Source organism: Babylonia areolata, chromosome 1 (assembly GCF_041734735.1).
Source record: "Babylonia areolata isolate BAREFJ2019XMU chromosome 1, ASM4173473v1, whole genome shotgun sequence".
NCBI classification, from domain to species: domain Eukaryota; kingdom Metazoa; phylum Mollusca; class Gastropoda; order Neogastropoda; family Buccinidae; genus Babylonia; species Babylonia areolata.
This window is the reverse complement of record NC_134876.1, coordinates 74,934,360-74,961,717: the sequence shown is the minus strand read 5'-3', so window position 1 is coordinate 74,961,717 and position 27,358 is coordinate 74,934,360. Positions and strand designations below refer to the sequence as shown.

The 27,358-nt window shown below is 39.2% G+C and overlaps 2 protein-coding genes across 3 annotated transcripts in view; one reads left to right on the top strand and one right to left on the bottom strand.

Annotated features, from left to right (window-relative positions):
• Positions 1–582, bottom strand: part of LOC143287576 (beclin-1-like) — a 21,427-nt gene extending 20,845 nt beyond the window's left edge. The window contains exon 1 of the mRNA XM_076595685.1: positions 206–582. Coding sequence (XP_076451800.1) covers positions 206–350 — 145 coding nt within the window. The 5' untranslated portion in view covers positions 351–582. The remainder of the gene's footprint in view (positions 1–205) is intronic.
• A 4,650-nt stretch (positions 583–5,232) lies between these two features.
• LOC143287565 (uncharacterized) lies at positions 5,233–19,956 on the top strand. 2 transcript variants are annotated; one of them, XM_076595663.1, is made up of 8 exons: positions 5,233–5,331; positions 6,242–6,385; positions 8,290–8,331; positions 8,869–8,965; positions 11,070–11,214; positions 12,579–12,663; positions 13,249–13,334; positions 13,816–19,956. In XM_076595663.1, the coding sequence occupies exons 1-8, from the start codon at positions 5,277–5,279 to the stop codon at positions 13,858–13,860; spliced, it is 699 nt and encodes a 232-aa protein (XP_076451778.1). In that variant the 5' UTR covers positions 5,233–5,276; the 3' UTR covers positions 13,861–19,956. The 2 variants fall into 2 exon arrangements, with proteins under 2 accessions (XP_076451778.1, XP_076451787.1); XM_076595672.1 differs by lacking the exon at positions 5,233–5,331 and adding an exon at positions 5,404–5,619.
• The last annotated feature ends 7,402 nt before the right edge of the window (positions 19,957–27,358 follow it).

The window sequence follows — 27,358 nt, the reverse complement described above, 5'->3', positions numbered from 1 at the left end:
AAAAAAAAGAAATAAAATAATGGTCCTGGCATATGCATATATGTTGATTCCCTTGAGGCTTGACGGATCAAATGAGGAGTCAGGAACACGTATTAATTCCATGGTAGTTCTTACACTTACGAGAGAAGACGTATCACAAACATGAACATGCCGGCCTTCAAGCATACCCTCATCCTCATTCATTCTTCGGCGAAGAAAAGCTTACCTCTTAATTCTGACAGAACAGACTGGCCAAGAGCGTTGAAGGTGGTGTCAAGCCTGAGAGGCTGGTGACACTTTTGACAGACAAAACTGACATGTGTTGTGGCCGTTGACAGTTTCCCAGAAGCGTCAATTCTAGTGGCTGCCATTTTGATTTTCTCTGTTGTTTACGCCACTCCCATCAGCTTGCACAACTTGGTCAAAAAAGATGATCTGAATCGCAGTCATCGGTGCATCTTTAGCACCACATCTTCAGCGATTGTGTTTCAAAACAATTCGGTCGTAATCGACAGAGTCTGTTTTTAATGTTCTTGTTCAAATGTATTCCGTTTTTTAGTCACGTGAAGATGAAGGAGCTAGCCTTGTTTCGATTTTGTGTATGTTTCGAGCAGCGAAATTAAACTGTCTTAGTACTGAAATGCAATATATAATTGCGTTTTATTAGATTTTTTCAATGAATAATTTTCTGTATTAAAAAACAAACAAACTACATTAACCTCAACATTAAACAAGTAGATAAACCAAGCAAGCAAGAAAGAAACAAGCATACAAATAATACCTAAAGTGATTATTTACGTTTTATTCATTCAAGCAATAAACAAATAAATAAATGAACCTGTAAACATTATGCCAAATAGTTTATGTGACTTCTGCAATGAGCAAAAATAGACCTTTCTACAAGGTAGTGGACCTCTGTCACACTGGTTATGTTGCTGACTGAAGAAGAAGAAGAAGGACATCTCTCTCTCTCTCTCTCTCTCTCTCTCTCTCTCTCTCTCTCTCCCCACACTGAGACACACCGGCAGACACACACACCGGCAGACACACACACCGGCAGACACACACACACACACACACACACACACACACACACACACACACACACTGGCATGCACACAGCCACAGCCACAGATACATACACAGACACACAGACACAGACACACACACACACACACACACACACACACACACACACACACACACACACACACACACACACGTACACGACATGTCAATCATCCTACATACTGTCTCTCGCTACCTCCCTCGTACGTTCACGCTTGACATACGCTCAAGAGGTATTCTTCAGTGCTCCACTGCATTTGTTAGTATCAGTATCAGTAGCTCAAGGAGGCGTCACTGCGTTCGGACAAATCCATATACGCTACACCACATCTGCCAAGCAGATGCCTGACCAGCAGCGTAACCCAACGCGCTTAGTCAGGCCTTGAGAAAAAGAAAAAAGAAAAAAAGAAGTATATATATATATATATATATATATATATATATATATATATAGAGAGAGAGAGAGAGAGAGAGAGAGAGAGAGAGAGAGAGAGAAGCGTACATACATAAATAAATAAATAATGATTATGATGGAAAAAAAAAGAAAAAAAGATAGTAGTAATGAAAATAATGATAAAATAATGATAATAATAATAATAATAATAAATAAATAATTAAATAAATAAGACAACAATGATGATAAATAAGCAAATAAATATAAAACATGAAGACACACATTCACACATACACCCACACATGCATAACAGATATGCCCCCAAAACGCAGTTTCATAGATATGAAAGCACAGTCAAATACATATAAACGTACATGAGCTCCAATACACACACACACACACACACACACACACACACACACACACACACACCACAAATTTCCCCGCACCTCCTCTACCCCCTCCTCCACACACTCGGAGTTTCTAGTCTATGTATCGCAGCTTCCACGGCACACACACCCACACACACACACACACACAAACACACACACGCACACACACACTCACACACACACAGCATAACAGGTATGCCCCCAAAAAACGCAGTTTCACAGATATGAAAGCACAGTCAAATACATATAAACGTACATGAGCTCAAACACACACACACACACACACACACACACACACACACACACACACACACACACACACACACACACACACACACACACCACAAATTTCCCTGCACCTCCTCTACCCCCTCCTCCACACACTCATTTCTAGTCTATGTATCGCAGCTTCCACGGCACGCACACACACACACACACACACACACACACACACACACACACACACACACACACACACACACAGATGAACGCTTACTTGTACAAGCACACACACACACGCCCATATCTCCCACCCCCAACCCCACACACATATATACAAAGATATATATATAATATATACGTTCCAATATCCTGATGCTCCCACAGTGTAGGCGTGCATACACTCACATACCTCATCCTCTATCTCACCTCCTCCCTGCACCCCCACCTCCCCCTCACACACACACACACACACACACACACACACACACACACACACACACACATGCACAGAACTCTCCTGACACTTGTGTACACTTACACTCTCACGCATGCACAAACGCACTCAAAAACATAGACCCACACATACACACAAACACACACATACACACACGCACAGAGGCTGCCACTGATTGGCCGCAAGAGGGATGGGAAAAGATCTCTGATGCCAAGAATGTGGCGTCTAGTGTGTTGCTCAGTCTACTGTATTTGGAAAAGCCCACAGAGACTCCGTTCCGTTTTGAAGAAATTTGCGCAATGTTGGTTTGGAAATGTTGCCGATATTTGTTTGATTTGCAAAGCATCGTGCTCTACCTTTCATGTTAGACTTGCGGCCGCTCCCGCTCTCTGCTTTTATTTCTTTGAGGCGATCGATGGTGTGATGGCCTTGTACCTGTTCTTTTTGATATTCTTTGACTTTTCTGAGGATTTCCGATTTTCCTAGATGTAGGCCGCTCGTTGGTGTTGCGTTACCAGCAAGTCTGTCAGCTCGCTCATTTCCCTTAACTCCTGCATGTCCTGGGCAGTATGACCATGTGATTTTTTTTATCTGAAAGTTGCGCATTGCCTTATGCCACTCTGGGCTTCCCATTCCGTTTTCAATTTTCTGTATGAGGTTCACTGAGTCTGTTAGAATCATGGCATGTTGGTTTCCGGGCGTATGGATGGACGATAGCCACTGGAGGGCATGTGTCACAGCTTCAACTTCCATCGTTAGGCTGGAGGTTGTGACTTTGTAGGCAGCATTCTCTTCCCTAACTGTTTTTCCATTTTGTTTCGCAGTGAATCCCCAACCGGATTGGTCTTTGGTGACTGAGCCATCTGTGTATATGATGATGTCCTCTTCTTTACTGTTTTCTTCTATGAGTAGCTTCACTTCCGCATCAGTTTTGCCCTCTGGCCATTCCCGACAATGTCTTCCTAGAGTGGGTGAAATGGCTGTGTTGAATAGATGGTTGAGGTTTTCGGGGTTTTTCTCCCATTCTTTTGTTTCTTTCAGGTCTTGAGTGAGTTAAAGAAGCTGCAAAGCATTGATTGTAAGGCTTATAAACTCGTTCTAGGTGTGCCCATTCTTACATCAAATTTAGGGACTTACAGAGAAGCAGGTGTTTTATCTCTTGATGAACAAAGGAAAGCTTCAGCCGCGAAATTCGTTATCAAATCTTTCGCATATGAAACTTTTTCAAAAGAAGAAGCTAATTTGAGTTCACAAAAAGATTTTGCTAAAAGAGCTAAGACGATACAGTCTATGACATCCATTAATACATTTGCATCAGATATCATTAGTGCTACGGAATCAAAAGACAAGCAAATTGCAAAAAAATATCTACTTTTTCACCAGTCCCTGAATGGGAGCAGTGTAAAGCTACCTTTGACATGGATTATACAGATTTATCCAAGAACCAGTCACCATTTTTGTTAAAACCCGAAGTGCTCTCCAATATAGAAAATCAATATGCAAATTATCTAAAAATATACACAGACGGATCTGTTCTAGAAGATGGTAATTGAGGAGCGGCTTTTGTAATTCCTTCATTTAGAATAGAAAAATTATACTATATTGGTAGACAATATTCCATTTTCACAGTTGAACTTATAGCCATACTTATGGCCTTAAATTATATTTCAGACATTCCGAAAACTGTAAGTGAAATTTTATTATGTGTAGACGGACTCAAAGTCAGTACTACAAGCTATAGAATCTTCAAATTCAAAGAAGCGAATTGAGATGACAATGGAAATAAAACATATTATTCACCAACTGACAAAACAGGGCATTAAAATAACTTTCTGTTTGGTATCTTCGCACTGTGGAATATCTTCAAATGAGCCACGGTGGTTAGACCAAGCAGCCAGAAGAGCAGCACGTAATTTCGAAGGCGCAGTACAACTTGACATCCAGTCAGATCTGCATGAATGCATTAGTTTATAGAAAATGTATCTAGAAATCGATTTCAGAAATTACTTATAGATTCAAATAATCAATATTACCAATGTTGTGTAAACACAAAGAATGCAGCTAATCCCAAACATTTTCTAAATTCGACATTCAAGACAAATTACAAGTCTAATGTATAGAATTCGTTTAAATGCTTTTCGTACAAAATTTTCTAAAAATATAAAATGTATATGCGGTAAGCAAATAACTGTAAGCCATCTACTCATTCATTGTCCGAGCATAAGACCGTTAATTCCAAAAGATGTAGTTGATGACTTTTCTTCCAATATTTCATTAGCCACTGAAAATATTTTGAATGATTATTCATTGCTTAGAATGTTTTCAGAAATTTTAAACTCCAGTCCAGTTGGTATCCTCTTTTGATGTATTATAATTAATGTTGTCATTTATATTTACATTGTTGTAGGTTAATACTTGTTGATATGCATATACATATTCTCCCTCCCATGACACATTATTCAATACACACCACAATCTCTTTAGACTTTTTCTTATAATAATATACCTTTCCTCTGATACATAACATGAACACTTTTTTACACTAATATTCACATGCACTTCCTTTCCTTTATCCACTACTTTACTCCTTTACGTCTAAAAACACTTATAGTGAATAGACGTTAAACTGAATTGGGGGGGGGGGGGGGGGGGGGGGGGGGGGGGGGGGGGGGGGGGGATATTTGGTTCAGTTCTGAGTCTAGCCATCGCATTTTTGTAAAAAGACGGATTTGGCAATGTGCGCTGTGGGATAGCAACACAGCGTTGAATGTTGTCGATAACGATCTCGGCACGCCACCTGCTGTGTCAACAGCTTTTAAAAGGTAAGCTGAAATACATAACATTCCAACATTCCATAAATTGTCCATAGTTCACGTAAGTGGGCGGTACTTTGAGTTTACAAATCGAAATCAGAAACCAGATTAAAAGAACAGTTGGAAGTCCTTCCGCGGATTAAAGCAAAGCAACACGAGACAGAAAAAGCCCGCAGCAAAAATAATTACAGTCGAAACCGGATCTCGTTACATTTGACACGGATTGAAAGTGGAGGTGTCTGTCACGCCTTGTGGCCACGAATGAGAGTGTCTTGCCTACCTCTCTGTCTTTTAAAGGTGGGTCGTGTATTGTTGGAAGAAAACACAGTACAGAACATGATCCAATAGACACAAGAATGTGATAAATTCATGTAATTGCCAGTATTTTATTTTGTTTTATTTTATTTTTAACTCCATATCGTAGCTTTCAAGCTTTTGGATCAACCTAACTGGGTTGTGTACATATAGAGTGTCAGACTATGATTTTCATCATGATTATGACATTAAGACTATCAGAGTTTGATTTACTTTTGAAGCTGGATCATAATCATGATACAATAATTAAACTATTAAACCTTTGTGTGTGTGTGCGCGCATGTGTGTGTACACCAAGAAAGCTTTAGTTGCACTAAATTTGGTACATGTTACTTGTGTGTGTGTGTGTGTGTGAAAAGAGAGAAAGAACAAGAGAGAGAGAGACTAGAGAGAGAGAATGTTTCACTTTCAGATTATTTCGAAGAGAAAGACTGTTCCCAGTGGATATGAATCTGAAAAGTGAGATTAAACGATAAGATATTATATTTTTACATTTTTTTGCACATGCATAATGAACACACAAGATCAGAAGATTTCATTGGCGAAGTTCACAATCTAACAGACACAGATGACTGATTCATGAAGGAGATATATGTATTTGCAGGAATATTACCGGTGGTATTTCTTTCGAACATGGCATCAGGCATCAAACCTGTGGTCATCAGTGGACCTTCTGGCAGTGGCAAGAGCACACTGCTCAATAGACTGTTCAAAGAGTTCCCGGATTGCTTCTCCTTCAGTGTGTCACGTGAGTTTTTGTTTTGTTTTGTATGTGTGACTAATAAGCAGGAATGTCTTTAATGTGAGACTTAATTAATCTCTTACTTTTGGGATCAATAGAATTGAATAGAAATACATTTATGACTGCACATGTACATGCACACACACACATATATATATATACTTGCATGCATACATGCTCACACTTGTTGTCACAGAGGTCAATTTTTGTCGATGATAGCGTCATGATGCTGGAAGAGTGATTGCATGATAGGTGTAACAACTGATGTAGCAGGATGCCCACTCTGTGCATGCGGGCTCTGCAGTCCAAGTCAAGACGCAACACCCCTTTTTTTTTTTTTTTTGCTGCCCCATCATCTGCAACGTTTCAGTGGCATTGCTCCCACGCCGCTCATTCCATGTCCTCCAAACACAGCCACACCTGGATTCGTCTGTCACACTCCCAATGTTGGCAGTCTGCAGGGAACCATTGATGTTAGGTCGCCAGAAGGCCACTCACAAGAGGAGACCCTGCACTGCTGCTGAGTCACTTCGGTGGTGTTCAGTGGTGCCTGCTCTGATTTAATGTACTTAGGACACCACCTATTAAGCCCCCTACTGACAACAAAAATGGCTTAGTCACAGAGCCAGACTGAGTGAGCGTCCCTCCCAGAGTGGAGACTGCTGCCACACCCCTCCAACAACAGCCCCCCTATGAATATGCTGACACTGAAAGCATTGACAGGACTCACCCCAAGCTTGGAAGTGGATGGGCATCGAAACCGAGGTCACCATGACAGCAGGGCATGAAAGGCCACAGACTTTGGGACATTTTTGTTTATATTGGTAATGATGAAGGAGGAGGAAGAGGATGACGATGAAGATGACAATGTTGCTATGGAGGTCCATTTTGGTTTGGGACTGCGTGACAAGGCTGTACTCTACGCTTCCTTTCATAATGATATCCTGGCATCAACTAGGCCTTTGCCGTTGCGGCTGGTGCTTCACCCATTCTTCCTCAAAGACATGCACACCACTGTTAATGTAATTTGCCACACGTGATTCCCAGCTGTGTTAGGGATGTTGCCTGCCCTCAGTGAAGCCTTCATGTTGTCACTGAACTTGAGAGGCCTCACTTGACTGCCAGGCTTTCTTCTTCATGATTCTTGTTCAGAGAACTCTCTGTGAAGAACACAATCTTTGGCATGCACGCATGCATGCACGCACACACACACACACGCACGCACGCACGCACGCACGCGCACACACACACAAAGACACACACACACACACACACACACACACACACACACACATATGTCAGAGCACTATATCCAAGTGTAGTATTTTAAAATTTACATGTCTTCAATAACCAAAGCACGAAACTCCTGAAGCCTGCTGGGCATGGATAAACTTTTTTTTCAAGCTTTTATGACTCCAGTGTCAGTTGAATGACAATGAGAGAGTGAATGTAGTGTGTGTGTGTGTGTGTGCTTGCTGCCTGTCTTGCTTCAATAAATAAAAGCTCTTTTTGTGTAATGCTTGAGTCTGAATGTGTCATTGTGAGTGTTTGTGAGAGAGAATCATGTACACACACACACACACACACACACACACGCACACACACACACACACACACACACACACACACACAAACATATCTTGCACAGATATTTGCACCCCCACCTTCCTCACACACATACATATATCTCCCCAGTCCTCCTCATCCCTTACAATGCGCACACATACAAAAAATGAATAGTCACAAACTGTCTCTCTGTTTGTCTGTCTTAGTCTCTGTCTGTCTGTCTCAGTGTCTGTCTATCCGTCTTTCTCTCTCTCATTCACTACACAACCAACCCCCCCCCTCCCCCAAAAACAAAAAGTAATGCAGTATTGAATTATGTTTTATACAGCAGTATTTTCTTTCAGATACCACACGGAAACCCAGACCAGGTGAAGAGCATGGAAAAGGCAAGTGCATCAAAGTTGCAACCTTATTTCTTATTTTTAGCCAAATGTTTGGATCCAAAACATGAAAGTAAACAGACCTCTTGCACTTATTCATTAAATCATTGCTTTAGCATTGAAGCTTTATTTATATATATACATTTTTATGTCCAGTGATGTCTGTTGTAATTTGTATTACCTGTAAAAACATGATAGAAATGGAAGATGTTTACTGAGTATTACCATAAGAAGGATTAACATCAAATATGAAGGGGATCTTTAATTTATGAAGTTTTCTGGTTGACTGACAGTTGTTGATTGATGAGTGATTGGATAACTGGTCAATATTTTATTCTGGGAGACTTTGGTTACATCATTAAGCAAACAAATGTCTGTCAATGTACTTTTCATCCTTGCACTTTGAAGAATTAGTTGAGTAGTTGGGAATGATATTGTCAGTGTTGCAGTTACCATGGAAATTGCTAGGCATGTATTCTTTTTACATGTTTTTACCACAGAAGTTAAGAGCATTTATTAATTTATGTTTTTTTATCATTACAGATTATTATTTTGTCACCATGGAGGACTTTCAGAAGCTGATTGCAAATAATGGATTCTTGGAACATGCACAATTTTCAGGCAACCGCTATGGTACCAGGTATGTGGAAGGAGGGACCTGTGGTGAATGTGATAGTGATGTGGTCATGATTCCAGACAGTTCATAGTTGTGAAAGAACCTATGGCAACAACAACAATAAGAAAAGGTGACCTTGGCAAAATTGTGTAGAAAAACCCACTTTGATAGTAAAGCAAAACTGCAAGTGCAGACAGATAAAAGAAAAGAAAAAGAAAAAAAAAACAATATACAGGTGGTGCTGCACTGTAGCGACATGCTCTCCCCTGGAAGAGCAGTCTGAATTTCAGACAGAGAAGTCGGTCGTTACAAAAGTAACAATACAACACAACACAACACAACATAGCACAAAGCAACACAGTGCAAATCAATGCAGTACAGTGGAATGCAGTGCAATGGTTCTTTTCCCATCAGAGTAGTGGGGCAGCCTTTGATACGGATACTGAGTTTCTATCATTACTGATATCAAATACAAGTCTGTGTATTAATAAATGTACAAATTTATTGCTGATCTACATATTCTCATTGTAGTAACAGTAGCATAATGATCACACCAGCCGCGGCAGTAGCCGTATTAAAGTGGCAGACACAGTAATGATTTCTGGAATGAAAAAAGAAAAATGGCGACGACAGTAAGAACAGCAACAGCAAATTATAGATAACTGGATCAGCCCAAGCGAACATTTTGATTGATCTTCACATCTACTCAGATTTTAAATGACAAGGAATGGTTTGCACCATGCATTTTGTTATTTTTACAGTGTTAGATTAACATGGGTCTTTCTGACCACTCTGTACATTGTAGTCATATGAACCAAGAAGCTTGTGAACTACTTATTGTTAGAAAATACCAGGTGTGTACCAGATGTGCATGTAAGTGGTCACAGTGATGCATACATGTGTGTGTGTGTGCCAGTGATTCCATGAGAAAAATAACTGAACAACTTAATTTCGTCTATAATATGATATATAAGGATTCTGACTGTTGCTCCATCATTCTTGTGTCTGGAATGAATTCTATTTCTAACAGTTAAAATATGGATTCTCTGTGTTGTTTCATCATTATAACATCTGCAATGAATTCAGACATTAAAAAATTACACATGCATCTCCAATGTATTGAAAAAAAAAGGTTAAGGGACTACCATCAGTATAACTAAATAATAAAATATGGATGTAATATTCATTAGCAGAAAACATGCATGTACACATCTGTGTAAGCATGCATGCAGACACCTATTACACACTAACAAATATGCACACACACACACACACACACACACACACACACACACACACACACACACACACACACTCTCTCTCTCTCTCACAGTATTGAATAACACACATACATGTACAGACTCCCACATAATACATACACACACATCTCTCATAGTATGAGTCATACCCTTGACTCCTTTGTACACACATTTTTACTTCATGGTTGTCTGGTGCTAATGGTCTCTATAAAGAAAGAAATGTGTCATGAAACAAAATCCTGAAAGAATCTATTCTGATAAAAACAAAATCATGAAAGAATTGTGGTATGGTAAAACGAAATCATAAAATAATTTTGGACTTATTTGTATAAAGAAAGTGAGACTAAGTTATGACCTGGTGTTCGGTTGTCTCTGTCTCTGTCTGTCTCTCTGTATTTGTAAAAATTTTGTTTGTGCTAAACTTTATAATAAATTCATTTTCTTTGGAAATACTTTGTCTGCCAATACTAATTTTGGATTTAAGGTTGTGGGGAAAAAAAAGTGCATTATTGCTATTGTTATTATAAATAGTATTACTATTATTATTGTATTATCATGGCTGTTGTTATATTTGTTGTTGTTATTACCACTGCTTAATCTTTTGCGAAGGACTATGACTTTCAAACTGAGAAGCAAGATCACACTGGCTCTTACTGCTGCGGCCTTGAGGGCTAGTAGGCTTTATGGGACCATCCTGATGCCGACTGTTCTGAAACATTCTTGCCTGAGAAAGTGAAGATATACTTGGGCAAGACATACACATTCTAGCCCAGATAGTCAGGTCAGCAGTTGTCTCATCAGTTGTTCTGATGGTCACAGTGGGACATGATTGACTGTCATTCATTGTTTTATCATTTTCTCTCTGGCAGCAAGCAGTCAGTTCAGAAAATTCAGGCTTCTGGTCGGCTGTGTTTCCTGGACGTGGAGATAAACGGTGTGAAGAGCATCAAGGCAGCCAACATGAGCCCCCGTCCTCGCTTTGTCTTCGTCAAACCTCCCAGTTTGGATGCCCTGGTGAGACAGAGGCAGACAACCCTCCTGGTGTAGTCTGTTGAATTAATTGCATAAAGAATAACTGCCCCAAATGTTTGTTGCTTCAGAACTTGTTTTCAGTTTCTATGCTTGACTAAATTGGTAGTGAAACTGTCTAGTTCAAATTAAGCATATTCATAATTTTTGAATACTGTATAATCTTTCAGTGACTTTTTCTAACTTTGCTGTTTGCGTGTATATATATATATATATATATATATATATAGATAGATAGATATATAGATATATATATGTGTGTGCACATGAGTTGAGCATGTTGTTTGTTAAATGTTGTAATCCTCCATGCGATAGGATTTAAAGGTTTATTAAACTTGATGAGCTGATTTGGGGCTGGGAAGGGAGAAAAGGGGGAGAGTATGTGTTTGTGTTGTGGGTATGGGTGGGAAAAGTTAGGGTGTCTGGGGGAAGGTGAGGGGGTGGGAGTTGTAATATTTAGGACCATCTATGAAACATTTATTCTGAAGTTTCTCAGAGATGGCATATGGAACTTAGGACCATCTATGAAACATTTATTCTGAAGTTTCTCAGAGATGGCATATGGAAGATATTTTTCTCAACGAGCTCTACATTGATTATTTCTCAAGACTGGCTTACTAAAAGGAAATTTTCAGTTGAAAGAGAGACTTTTGTGAAACAATAGCACTTCCTTATTTCATTTTGGTAATGAGGATTTTAAAGAAGACTTCTTAAAGGGCTTTCTGCCCTCTTTTACAGTGAGTGCATAGTGGCTTACAGTGACATATGCTTGAATGTATTACATGATTTATTCATAAAAAGAAAGTGTTGTCTTTTTTTTTTCAAAGAAAGATGATGTAATTGTTTTGATAGTAACAGTAGAGTATTAAGAAGAAATAAACAGACCTGTGGAAAACTTTGTCAGGTCTGTCGTTTCCATGCTGACAGTTAACGGCGTCAGTGAAAAGTGGAGGAGGAAGCGTGATTTGTCTAGAAGCTGACTGGTTATTCACCCTTTTATTGACAAAGTAAAAAATTGATGAATGGAGTGAGCATTTGTGCTTGACTGCCATAAGGCTTAGTTATCCTGGATGGATGGTATTTCCAGCCCTGCTTCTCCTGACTCTTTACCCCTGGAGAATGACAGCAGTGCATTAACTTTACACTGGAAATACACATGATGGGAGAACATATTGAAGGCAAATCACAAAAACAAGTTTCTTTATATGTTTATTGTGGGCTTTCCAGTCATGATTCAGAACAGTTTTATACCATTTAGTGATCATTTTCCTCTCCTTTTAGAAATCAGCATTTTTGGAATATGGTTACATTATGGGAAAAATATTAATGCTTTTTGGTGATGATTTCAGAAATCTCGGTTGAAAGGGCGTGGCACAGAAACAGAGGAGAGTTTGAAGAAACGTTTGGACACAGCACAAGATGCTTTGGACTATGGTGAGAAGGGATTTGTAGTTTGTTTTGTTAATAGTGTGTGTGTGTGTGTGTGTGTGTGTGTGTTTGCATAAATACATGCATACATGTATGTGTTGTAGTGTGTGTGTGGGTGTGGGGGGTTACATATGTTTGTGTTGTATTGTTAATAGTGTGTGTGCGTGTGTGTGTGTGTGTGTGTGTGTGTGTGTGTGTGCTTGTTTTTTCATAAATACGTGCATATGTGTGTGTTGTATTGTTAGTGTGTGCGTTTGTGTATGTGTGTTGGTACAAATGTGTTTTGTATTGTTCATAGTGTGTGTAGTGTGTGTGAGTTTGTGTGTGTGTATGTGTTTATGCGCATGCACATGCATGTGTGCATGTGTGTATGCGTGCGTGCTTGTACAACTGCATGCATAAGAATATCTGTGGCTGTATCAAAGGGTTGCATTCTGTGTAGAATGTGTTATGTGCTTGACTTCATACTTTATCAGAATTGTTCTTCCAGGGTTAACAAGAGGTTGATTTTTTTTTTTTTTTTTTAATAGATTTTTTGTTGTTGTTGCTATTGTGTCTCTGAATGTCTAAAACAGTTCACTTTGATTACAGCTTCCCAACCATGTGCCTATGACCACATTATTGTCAATGATGATGTGGATGTTGCTTATGAAAAGTTGAAGGGAATTCTCATTGCTGTGAGTATGGGTTATTTGTTTTATTATATTGGTTCACTTTATTAATCTTTGTTTACTACAGTTAGCTTTTGCACATGGTACTAATTTACTGTCTTACTGAGTTTCTATTTGAAGTACGCATCAGATCATGGAAACTGATCCAATTAATTAATGATTAGTAATTTATACAGCTTATTGCTTTTGATATTTTAAGCCTGTTATGCAGTCTGCACAGTTTATGATCTTTTTTATATCTTAAGCCAGCTATGTAATTGATTTAGTTTATAGTGTTCCCTGTGGAGAGCGGCCCTCATTTAACACAGATATTTGTTGTGACAAAGGGTAATTACAGCACAGCACAACACGACACAACATGACACGACACGACATGCAACACACAACACAACACAACACAACACAACACAACACAACACAACACTATTTTCAGCCCAGTAAGTAATGAATACAGTGAATAACTCGTTGAGAATGTTCTCTCCCACAGGACATCACAGAGCTGCAGAGGGCCAGGATGAAGGCAGGAAAGTGAGACACACTCCCTGCCACAGTCACCAGATAGCAGTCCACTGGACCCAGGCTCCTCCGCTTCCTGCTCCAGGTGCAAGCATACCTCTATTACACACTGTTTACCTGGACTCCCTGTGAGGTCACTGGCAAAATACTAGGGTACAGGAGTTTCTTGTCGATTAAAATGTGCTGTTGACTTACGTGTTAATCTGAGGTATTCAGTCTAGGATTTATTTTAATGGAAAAAGTCATATTTTTGTTCTTGTGTACTGTTGATCTACAGATTGATCTGAGGTGCAGTCTGTGGAAATTTAAACATGAAAAAAGACTTCTTTTTTTAAATATACTGTTGACTTAAATGTTAATTTTAGGTACTGTCTGTGGGAATTAAAAAAGAAAAGTCTTTTTTTAGGTGGTAAAATTTAACGTCATGACTGGTCTTGTTCTTAATTATGTGGTGAAAAATGTGCTATTCAGTGACAATGAAAGTAGGATTGTGGTAGTATGTACTTATATGTATTTGTGTGGGCGAGGAGGAGTGGGTATAAGAGAGTGGAGAATTTGTGTTGAATGTCTTTCTTAGATTTCATCTGGTTTGTGGCTTCAGAGTGGCTGTGATTAGTGATAACAGTTACGATTGAAAACGAGTGGGGTCAGTATTGTCACATGCTTAGAGAATGCTTAAATGGTGTCATGAACTATTTTTGCTTGATCTGTTTCTTTTCAACTTTTATGTTTTTATCTAATTGATAAAGGTTTTGCTTGTTGGTATTGGTGTAGTGTGAGAGACATGAAGGTCCACAATATATGTCTTCTCTGCACTGTGATCTCATTAAGATCAGTCCTTCATTGGTTGTAGCTGGCTTTTTATTTTGTTTTGATCTCTTTATGTTTTGATAGGTTTTACATTTTTTGGTGATGGGCATTTTACTTGGTCTGTTCTATTTTTATCCAGTTTTAATCGCTTAATGATGATTGATGTACAGGTAGTCACTGAAATAAAAAAAGCAAGCATGGGTTTTGTTTTTATGACAATGTCAACATGTCATGGAAAATTTTGATTTAAAAAAAAAAATGTTGTGAACGTGTTTGTTATCAGGCTGTATCAAGAAAAGAAAAAAGGAATTGACTACATTTGAACACTGACATTACTGACATTTCTGATCAGTATCTTCTGAATGCTTTTACTTGTTGCCATTAAGTTAAGCTTTTCATTCATTCCATGCCTTTACTTGCAATAACATGTATTTTATCAAAGGCATTCCCGTATGTTTTGTTTTAAAGCTAAGCATTGACTTATTTGTTTCAGAATAACATTTTAGGCACTTTAAAATTGAACCATTGTCACAGTAGTAGCAGTAGTACACTGTAGAAAAAAACAAAACTGTCTGTTTTGAACACTTTTATCACTTTTTTTCCACAGTGCAGCAGCATTCACTGTAATCACTGAGGGCTTAGGTTTTCCCAATAAATAACATCTGATTTCATTTGCTGGATTAGCCTATTGATATCCATTACAGATCTGCATTTATAAATTGCTGTTTTAGATTTGCCTATATAAGAGCCATCAGAATGGTTCTCGGAGCACCTGATTTCAGAGGATTGGGGAACTGCCTTCAGCAATTTTGGCTGGGGCAGCCCCAAATTCAATCTTTTATGGAGCGCGATCTTATTCTCAAATGGTGTTCTTAAACTGTTTCTTCTGTTTTTGCGCATATACATGGTATTCTTAAATGGCTTTTTCTGTTTTTGCGCACTTCCTTCAAACACTAACAACTGTCAGCTCAATCTTTATCAGAATTTAATCACTATTATGTCTTCCATCTTCTGCAAAGATTTGACCCTTTAGTCCATCAGGGCCTGGGCGGTACCTGGACCCCTGGCTTTTTCAGAGGATTGGCCTCTGGGGTATTCTGATGCCTGATATCATATATATGTCATACATATATATATTTTTTTTTTAAATTATTTTTTTTGTATCAGTTGCTAAGTCTGTCCTCATGTGTTTATGTTTTCTTTAGAATTGTTTTAACAAAGCTATGGTGTATGACGTTTGAATATTATGTCAGCAGAGATCTTGTCTTTCAAGTGCTGGAATATCTTACGGACCAGGGTATTGTTGTTTGACAAGTCCTTTGCAGTTGGTGGTGATTGGGTATATTTTGTCATCAATTTTTTTTTTTTTAGATGACTTATATCACTGTCTTGATCTTGTCATTACTCTCATGGGATGACTAGAATGGTTTTTCCTTTGAAAGGAAAATTACCTAAACTATCCGCATCTCACACTTAAATCCACTTATATTTTATTCCACAAGAAATCAACAAGGAAAGGGATAAATTGACACAAACACATGCAAAATGCAAACATTAGACATTTTGCCCCGCAGATGCAAAGCATCAGATTAGGTCTGGCATTCAGAAAGCCACCGATTTCTACAGGAGCTTGTTTGGGTTTTAAACCATCAGCATTTTATAAAACACTCATTGTATCTTTTTTTGTTGTTTGTTTAGAATAGGAGGCCCTGTGACATGATATAAATTCAGAGACATAAGCTACTAGATGTACATGTTAAAAGAGAGATCCTAGTTCATAAAATCATTCAGTTATTGCACCACACAATGGAAAAAAACAAAACAAATGACAACTATAGTACAAAATAAGATTTTTGACAGCAGACCACTTGGTAAACATGTTAAGGAGATAACAATTAACACTTAAAAGGAGACACCAGAGCACATTATTTGTATGATTAAACAGGGAGATATCAAATTTTAGATGAAACAGATGTGGATTAATTTGTTATGTTTACGTTGTTTACAATTATTTTTGTTTTGATTTAAATTTTATGCAGACTGAGCGTGACATGTGTGAATTGATATTGCTTGTTTGACCTTTGAACAACACATTTGGTTCTATTCAACTGCTTTAAAGTACTGATGGGTAATCAGCCTTGAAATGGCCTTTTTGTGGTCAGCTGGGCGATATAGACAACATAATTTGAATTTAGGTATTAGACACAGTGGAAGAGGGAGCTCTGGACTACAAGATAGAATTTTGTAAGAGGAGACACTAGACCACAGGACAGAGTTGTTCAGGCAGGAAATATTAGATCATAATTTAATCCTACTATAAGGTTGTTCCCCCAATGCGTGGGGACACCAGAGAAGCTGGATTTGTTTGGGGACACCAGACAAGTTCGACTTGTTTAAAAAGGACTTTGTTACAGAAAAAGGAGAAACGGTTCACCAGACCGTCATCACAGGGCATGTATTAGAATACAAGATTGACTCATTTAAAGGAATTATGAAATAAATCATAAAAGAGAGAGAGATATCCTGGTCCACAAGAGGGAATTATCATGAACTTGGCATCCAGAATGGTTTACATTGAAACAAAAACAATCTGTGTACTTGCATCAGTAATTTGTTTTAGTTCAGTTATCATACTTTGTTGTTGTTGTTTTGGTTTTTTTTACCTTGAATTACTGCTTTTCATTATTTATTTGTTTATTTCCTCTCTGCCAAAACATTTTGTGGAAAAATTGTTCGAAGAGGTGTGGAGAACCTGAAGCAAGGGAAACAACCGATGATCATTAGCAGCAGTTCAATCAGGATTGCTTTCCTTTGGAACATTTCTTTTTGTTTTCCTGTCGGATTTCATCTACTGTTGCACTTCTGGGATAGGAAGACTCCTCGAAACTTAAGAATGCTGTACATATTTGTGTGAGCCGAGGGTCCTTGTCATAAGCCATGATTTTGATTTTGTGTAAGCACATGTGTTGGTCAAAGTTTGTCAGAGTTTTTAATTGAAGTCTAACATTAAGATCAAACTTGTCACAAGGCGAGTTTTGCTCCTTTACTTTACAAAATAGGTATTCCTCATGTATTTTTGAACAGTTTTCGTTAGCTTGGTTACTGCCAGCACAGTCTGCTATATATATATATATATATATATATAGATAGATAGATAGATAGATAGATATTTTTATATATCCAGTTGTTTTTATATATCCGATAACACACACACACACACACATATATATATATATATATACACACACACACACAGTTGTTCTTTGTTGTTTTTTAAGCATATATTGCTGTCATCTGATAGCACAGCTTGTAGCTGTGTAATATTAATTTTTGTTATCAGAATTGTACACCTCTTTCGTTGATGTTGTGTGTACTTTTTTTGTTCAACAGAGGGATCTGAGTTATATTTATATGTTCATGTTATGGATAATTTGTGTGTTGTTTGATTGTTCTGGTTGAGATGGGAATTATCATATTTTGCGTTGTGCTCTGAAACTTTAGGGTAATCAGCTTGGTGTGTGGCAGTCATTAGCGCATTCAAGCAAGTATTGAGGTTTTGAGGTCAAATGAAATGTCTGACATATGATTTAGTTTCTTTGCTGTATACTTAAATGTTAATCATGTCTCATAATATTCTTGATGTGGTTCCACTGTTGCATGCTGAACTATTAAAGGGTGCCCTTGTAACTGCCAAATGTTGCAATAATTATTATTCAGCAAGCAAAAACAAGAAAGTTATGTCACTGCACACATTTACTGATTTAAGTAAAGGATATTTATTCTGAAGACACTGAAAGGGGAAAAATCTCAGGGTTTTGACATGTTATTTAGAAGTATTGTTTTCTAGCATTTACAGTAATTTGTTATGACTTTTTAAAAAAATTAGCATTTACAATAAATAGTTATGATGGTTTTTTTGTTTTTTTGTAATGTGTGAAATATGGCACATATAAATTTTCATCGGCTGAGGCTTTAAAATGCATAAAATGATTATAATGAACGAAAATGGTGGAGGACTTGAAATATCTGTGATATTTTTGCTGAAAAGAAGTAAGTTAAGCTTTGTAAGAGCTGAAACTGTAAACTATTCATAATGCATGATGAAGATGTGTCCATCTGCCTCTGCAAAAATAGAGAATGCTTTTGATATTCTGGTCATTTTTTCCTTGTGTGTTTTAGAGAATCTTAAAATATGATACAACTGTTCAGAATGTCATTATTTCATTATTACCGGTCAGATAAATGCTTTGATGCCTATGCTTTCATGCACTGAGAGTGGTTTGAAAATGAAGAATCATAATTAAAAAAAAAAAGAAAGCAGAAAATACATCAACGAAACAAAACCCAGAGCATTGAACAATGAAGCATTGTGAAGGCCAGAGAGTGCTTTAGTGTTATGATATATACAATTCATAAGCTAGCTATTAAGCCAACAGCAAAGTGAGAACTGTATGATCAGTGGTTCCGCTACTGCTATGGGAATTCATTTACAGCTTAGTCTTCTGTGAAGGACTGAGTATGACTCTTGAAGTAGGAGGCAAGATCGCACTGGCTCTTAGTGCTGCAGCCTTAGGGGCAAGTTGGCTTTGGAGGCCATCCCAGCGCTGAAGGTCGTAAAGCACCCTTAGCCAAGAGAGTAGGGATGTAACTTGGGCAAGATTCTGTCCACCATAGTAAAATTCTTGCACACACATGCACACGCACACACATAGACCATCACATTGTGCAGAATACAAGTTGTAACCAATACAGGGCTAGTTTTCTTATAATGGATTTTGGCAGGTATTTTCTTCATATTTTTTCTGTCTCTCTGCTTTCCTCTGAACTAAAAATTTCACATTGTTGATTTTTCATTAAAAAAGAAATCATATTGTAAGAAAAATAAACATTTCAAGTTTTGTTCCATCAGTTTGTCTGTTGCTTCATAACTTTATCATGCCTGAGATATTTTCACAAAATAAGCAAAATTTATTATCTTCAGTGACCAAATATATGAAAAGTGACAGAATTAAATATTGAGTATTAATACAGTGTGTATTTTATGTATGTTCTTGTGAAGTCAGCTGTTGTATTTTTGCTCAAGTACAGTATTTAATTCATCAGATATTGCTTTTCTTTAGGGGCTGCATAAGATTTCTCAAACAATGAATACAAGTTATGGCAGTCAAGTGTTTATTTGTGATACATGATATTTCATGATGCACAATTAATAACTTAGTTATCTGTGCTGTTTAAGTATAAGGAACTGTTTTGTTTTTGTTTTTAATTCAGATCATGAAAAGAAGCAGGAAATCATGCAAGCTACTGGTGTTTTGTGTTAGTGTGTGTTGATGTGTGTTTGAGTATATGCATGCAAATTTGAATTTGTGTGAGTGTGTGATTCAGATGAAAACCTGCATTCTTATTTGAATGGTGTGTTGTAGAATTCCACACATTTGTACTTTAGAATGCACTCACACACACTGGCGCGCGCGCGCGCGCACACACACACACACACACACATACACAGATGTACACACTCTGACCCACATACACATACACAAACACATATACATACACACACTATTCATACAAAAAACTGGCTTTCTTGGCAGTCCGCCCAGAGGAATATAACAAAATCCACAGCTAAACTGTGTCACAGCTGATCCTTTCCCGTTCCCCAGAGTGGCCACACAACAGGCACAACGAAACTGAGGTTTGTCATTTATATAACTGCACAGTGGTCTGCTTCTGCAGATTCAGTTTCAAGCATGTGCGGATTGATCCATACACGCTACACCATATCTGGCTTTGAAACAACAAAAGAACCAGATGTCTGATCCTCATTTAAACCCAACGAGCTGATCCGGCTTTTGGACTCTTGGTTTGTGTAAAACATTAAATAGACTAAAACGGCATAGAATAAGTAGTATTTTTTTGGTTTGGTGTTGTTGCTTTAATTTGTTTATTATTATTATTATTATTAAAAAAAAAATTGAATTGACATAATGGATTTATATACAAAATAAAACAGTGGTCGACCCAAGAAAGTCCGGGCCAAAAAAAAAGAAAAAAGAAAAAAAAGTAAAATAAATATGTATGTTGTTTTTTTACATCATGATTCTCTCTCTCTCTCTCTCTCTATATATATATATATATATACATACATATATAATATTCTTAACAATAATTCTCATTTTTTTTCTTTTCTTTTTTCTCTTTCATCCATTCCCACCTGCTTCTTTTCACATTATCAGCATGCATCACCACAAACTACCGTGCAAAGAAAACATTCGTCACAATTTCTCCTCGATGGAGACAGCTTTAATAATGCAGATCTGTATTCGCCATGCGGGCCCTCTAACCCCCGCCTGTCTTTAAGGCATTAATCTGTATCACACAGCTTTGGCAGCAAGCTTTCTGCGACTCCCAGCTGTCAGAGTTCAGACAATGAAGAATTATGGTGTGGGTTTTTTTCTTGTTTTGTGTGTGTGTGGGTGGGGGAGGGGGGGGGGATGTTTTTTGGTCTGTTTGCGAGTGCTGCTAACTAAATGTCCGTCAGCAAGACCGTTAGTTTTTGCTACTGAATGGCGAAAGAAGAGAAAACGTGCAGAGGCTTAACCAAACAGAGCGCCTTTTCACAGTGGAAAAATAATCTGTTTTGTTCGAGATTAAAGTATTATTGCTGTGAGAAGATAAAGAATAATGAATGAGCTTGGGCATTAGCAAACAGTACAAAAACACACGCACACACACGCACGCGCGCGCGCGCGCGCACACACACACACACACACACACTTTCGAATCAAATTCTTTGGAGACATATTAAGGGACACACACACACACATACACACACTTTCGAATCAAGTGCTTTGGAGACATAATGAGTATCAGATCAATAAAAAACCAAAAAACCAAAAAGAAACAAAAAAACAAAACAAAACCAAAAAACAAAACAAAACAAAAAAAAAACCCAAAAAACAAAAAACAACACCAAAAAAACAAACAAACAAACAACAAAAATATAAAAAGAAGTAAAGACAACAACAACCGAATGTTGATAAATGGATTTTCTGGGCCAAACGATAACGATAATGTTGACATACTAACAAGTGATTCCAAGCTGTCTGGAAGCAGATGGTTTCAGCCAGGGTACAGACAAAATGTTGAGCTTACCAGCAAACCTTTGGACTGACAGTGATGTGTGTGTGTGTGTGTGTGAAATTTATCATCCCCTCGAGAAAGCTTTACTTGGGATGCTAAAAACTCTTTCAGTATCAATGGTACCCCCGCCATCTGGGAGTTCAGCGCCATACATTTCTTCTACCACTCTTTAATTGCTTCTGGCTTTTTCCATCTCTTTCTGCCGTATCTTCTTTTCTTATTTTCTGTCTTGCTGGTCCATTTACCTGTATTTTTTCGCCTGGAAAGTCTTGAACATTTCATCTCTTTTTACACACAATTGGTGACGGAACATTCTTGCTGTATTGTATTCTTTCTTGCGTCTTGTACGTTTGAGTTGCTCACTGGCTTTTTCATTCATTCTTTCTTTCTTTTTTCTTTACTTTTTTTTTGATGCCTGTCAGCTCAGGCGATTCATTTGAGACATTTTCCTCTTGTGACCCGATTATACCTTTTTGTCCAGCAAACTTGAGAGCACACAAACAGCAATTAGGCCTGTACTACAAATCAAGGGATTAATTCCCCATCTCCCGTCTTTCCCCACCACCCCCACCACCACCAACATCCCCCAACCCTCCTAATCATAACACGACATAGGTACCCAAGCTATTTCCAGCCCTACGCTTAACTAACTAGACTCCCCACTCCCTCCTCTCTCTCTGTCCCCAGCCACCCTCCCCCCCATCTCTCTCTTCCCCTCTCTTTCTCCCTTTTGCTCTCCCCACCACAGCCCCTCATCACACCACATTTGTGCCTTGCTATTTCCAGCCCACATTTAGCGAGCTCCCCTTCTCTCTGTCTGTCTACCTGTTTTCTGTCTGTCTGTCTGTCTGTCTGTCTGTCTTTTTCTCCTCTCTCTCTTTCCCACACCCACCTCTCATCATAACCCGCACTGGTACCTTGCTATTTCCAGCCCCACACTTATCGAACTCGCCCACTCGATCCTTTCCTCTCCCTGTCTGTCTATCTGTTTGTATGTCTGTCTGTCAGTCAGTCTGTCTCTCTATCTCTCTCTCCCTCTTTCCCCCTCCCCCTCTCTCTCTTTCTTTCCTTCCTTCCAGCTTCTTTTTCCATCTTCTTGTTCCACCCGTGGCCTTATTGACTGAAGTGTCGTGTGGATAGGTTATAAAGTTCTTATGTAACGAGAGATCAATCTGTTGATCGATACTCTGCTTCGGACATGTCATTAATTTGAATGTCCTTCAGTTCCTCCACACAGGAGACTTGGCCAGTGCGACATTTTTCCCCCCTTTTTTCATTGACACGATGAAGTTTGGTCAAGGATGTAGAAGTAGTAAGAGTACCTATGCTTACTTCCCCCCTCTTTCCCTTTTTGAAAGCTCATATTCTCTTTCGTGAAAAAAAAAAAAAGAAAAAAGAAGAAAAAAAAAAAAGGGGGGGGGGGGGGGGGGGGGCAGGGGAGAGGGTGTGTGTGGGGGGGGGAGGGGAGGGGGGGGGGAACAAAACAAGACACTTTATTTCGAGGATAATAGATAAGCACTGGTGTGTGTGTTTTTTTTTTTCCATCCAGTCCCCGCCCTGAATGGGGTCTACACTGCACAATAGTAAATAAAATAAAGTATGGTGTTAGTTGAAATACATAACAGACGGGAGGATGGGGGATAAAAAAAAAAACATTAAAAAAAGAAGAAAAAAAGAACACACACACGCACACACAAAAATGCACACACAGGCACAAGCATGGTGAGAGAGAGAGAGAGAGAGAGAGAGAGAGAGAGAGAGAGCATGGAACAAGAAAACATATTAGTTTCACATCGTAGTCACATTAATTTTGTTGTTGTACACATTCATTCATTTTGTGAAGGAAAAGAACAAAGCAACTCTTTTGTACAAAAGTAACAGGACTTTTTTTGTGTCTGTCTTCGTTAGACAATGGGTTTGCACCAGAAGCAGCTGGTGTTATACAGCGGTGAAGTTTGGACAGCGATTGTTAAGTCCAGCCTTTGAAGCCTTTCACTGCTGTTTACGCCCCTGCAGAACAGGCAGCCAGACAACAGAACATCTGCTGCAGTCCTGCCCGCTCCATCAAGCGCTCCGAGAGAAAACCTGGCCTGACCCAATCCCAGCGGCCCGGAAGCTCTACGGAGGAGTGGAGGACCTGCGACGTACCGCCGCCTTCGTCGAGGAGACGGGGGAATCCATCTAATAAATGACGAACGAGACAACAACTGCTGTTTACTTCTTCTTCTTCTTCGTTCGTGGGCTGCAACTCCCACGTTCACTCGTTCATACACGAGTGGGCTTTTAAGTGTATGACTGTTTTTACCCCGCCATGTAGGCAGCCATACTCCGTTTTCGTGGGTGACTGCTTCTTACAAGTATGATCGTCAGTGAAGGGCTGTCACCTCGCTGAAATAAGGCATGAGTTCACAGGTCAGGGTGTCAGTCATCAGCATTCTTCGTTTGGACTTCTTCCTCTTGATTGGAATAGCACCACTTTTGTTTTGCAACATCAGTCATACCTGCATCATTGAAATGCGCATAGAAAGTTGGAAATGCCGTAAAAAAGAAAAAAGAAAAAAAGAAAAAAAAAAAAAAAAAAAGACAAAAAAAGAAAAAAAAAAAAAAAGAAAAAGAAAAAAAGAAAAAAAAAAAAAAAGACAAAGAAAAAAAGGACGAAAAAAAGAAAAAGACAAAAAAAGACGCAACACTGGGCCATTTCACCAGGGTTCACCAGTCTCCTGTCTATTTATCTGTCTACTTATTTGTTTATTTATTTTATCGTCTATTTCTTTGATGTGTCTGCTTTAAAGGAAACCTTGCACTGATGTATTACAATGTGGTATTGTGCTTACTAGATTGTGAAATGAATCCATTTGGAAAGAAAAGAACTTTCTTTGCAAGGTGAAACCAAAATGAAAAAAAACAAAAACAAAAACAAAACAAACAAAAAAAATTCCAAAAAACAAAAAAAAACAAAAACAACAACAACAAAAAAAGTTGAACAGTCCCCGATCATTCAGGTTCTTTCCTTGCCACTTCTTCTTGACTTTTTGTTTCTCCTTTAGAAACAAGCCGGCCTAATCTTCCATGGCAGTCGTCTATACACCAGTTTCCAGCTGTACCAGGGGCTTTGCCCACGATTGAGAACACTTTGTCGAGGACATTGATGAAGGGGAAAGATAGAGTCTGTAAGGTCTGCACGCTTTGACACTTTTGAAACTGAAACTGCACACTTTAACCGGTGTTCCATATTATAGTGGGCCGGAAATATTGGGTCCACAGCTTTTCACTTTCCTTTCTTCCTTTTTTTTCTCTCTTGACGAGTATAAAAGGTTGGTTTTTTTTCTTTTTCTTTTTTGATTTTCCCTTGCACAGTTCAGACGGGTGGATAAGAAGCCAACGATCTTGTCTCTGATTAATTACGCTCATATATGGCTTGTCGCATCGTCTGCGACAAGCATTAGCAGGAGATTTGTTCCTGGCTTCTTCCGGGTCTAGACTGTGACAGGCATTAACACAGGCTTTGGTTTCTGCTGCTGCTGCTGTTGTTACTACTGCTACTAGTACTGCTGCTGCTGCTGCTGCTGCTGCTACTACTACTACTACTACTACTACTACTACTAATGTACCTAAGTATTGCGCCCTTTCTAAGAGCTCAGGGGGCTTTATATGAAAAAACAAAGTTACAATTTGCATGAAACACTCATAACCACTCTCTCTTCCTCCTCCTCCGACTACTACTTCCTACCCCACACCTCCTCTTCCTCCTACTACACCCTATTCCACACTTCCTCCTCCTCTTCTTCCTCCACACCCTTCTCTCTTCTCCTTCCCCCTCCCCCTTCTTCTACCGTGTTCTAGAGGCTTCCTCCCTCCACCCCCTTTTTTCACATTCGTTCTTTTCCCCGTGAGAGGGTTCCTTCGGACATGACCGCTTTTGCCCCTGCCGTTTAAGGCAGCATCTATCCACTTTCGGGAGATAAGAGAGGTTGCGAAGCGAGCCTCTTCTTCCACTCAGATGAACGAAAGATTAGTGGTGAGTCTCTTTGGTCCAGACGGGTCGGGGACATATAGAGAGTAGAGTGCAGGGCTGAGTAAAGAGATTTGCCCGTGACAGTAGGAGGGGAGAGGTGAACGATCAACTAATCAACTACAATGGGTTCGCGCGCCGTGCGTCAATCCGTACACCGGCGCTAACCGCGTGCGCCGGGACGCGGGCACACACACACACACACACACACGCATGCATGCACGTGCGCGCGCGCACACACACACTCACTCACTCACTTATACGTGCGTCAGTGTGCGCGAACGTACGCACATACATTCACATAAACACGCAGCAGACACACATATGCACACACTGATGCAAGCACACACACACACACACACGCACACACACACACACATACACACACACACACGCACTCACGCACGCACGCACACACCCACACCCACACACAATAATAAGTAGAAAAAAAATCATAAAAAAGAAGAAATCAATAGGTAATATTTGTTGAACTGGAATTTTTCTCACCCCCTTACTTCCCCTCCCCTCTGGAGTCACTGTTCTCCGTCCCTGTGTGTGAGACATGATTCACTGTATTACACTGTATTGTATTGTATTGTATTGTATTGTATTGTGTTGCTCCGAACGATCATCCCGGAGGCAGACAGTGCAAAAAGGCCTCTCCAAGTTCGAAGATACACTTGCCCGCCGATGGTCAGAGGCAGAAACGCGGGCGATGAATGAAAGCCCAGAGTCCAGACCGCACACAAACCAGCATCAGACTTCGTCTGCGTAAAGTGTTGGTGTAGAGACTGTCATTCTCCGATAGGCCTGTCAAGGCCCAACAACCGACGCTGCACCTAAAACATCACTGAGAGCACAACTTACATAGTCTCATGAGACTGACGGATGTCCATTATGTATTATACTGTATTGTGTTGCATTGCATTGCATTGTGTTGTATCATATTGCATTGTATTGTATTGCATCGTATAGCATTGCATTGTGTTGTATCGCATTGCATTGCATTACACTGTATTGTATTGCATTGCATTGCATCGAATTGTATTGCATTGCATTGTATTGTATCGTATTGCATTGCATTGCATTGCATTGCATTGTATTATATTGTGTTGTATCGTATTATATTGTACTGCATTTTGTTGCCTTTATCAGAACAGATTTTTCTGTATGAAGTTTGGACTGCTCCCTCTGGGAGGAGCACGTCGCCACAGAGCAGCGCCACCCATTTTTGTTTTGTTTTTCTGTCTGCAGAAAATCTTCACTATGGACCTACAGACAACTCATTTGCTGCCGTGGGTTCGTCTATATGTTTTTACTATCTTGAGGGGTATTTTTTCCACAAATTTTCACTGGGGACCTAATGACAACCCATTTGCTGCTGTGGGTTCTTTTACGTACGCAAAGTATACATACCGCGCATGTGTCTTATCCGAATGACTATCACCCTGACTGTCACTCAAGGTCTAGTGGATGGGTGAGGTGTGTGTGTGTGTGTGTGTGTGTGTGTGTGTGTGTGTGTGTGGGGGGGGGGGGCGGGTGTGTGAAG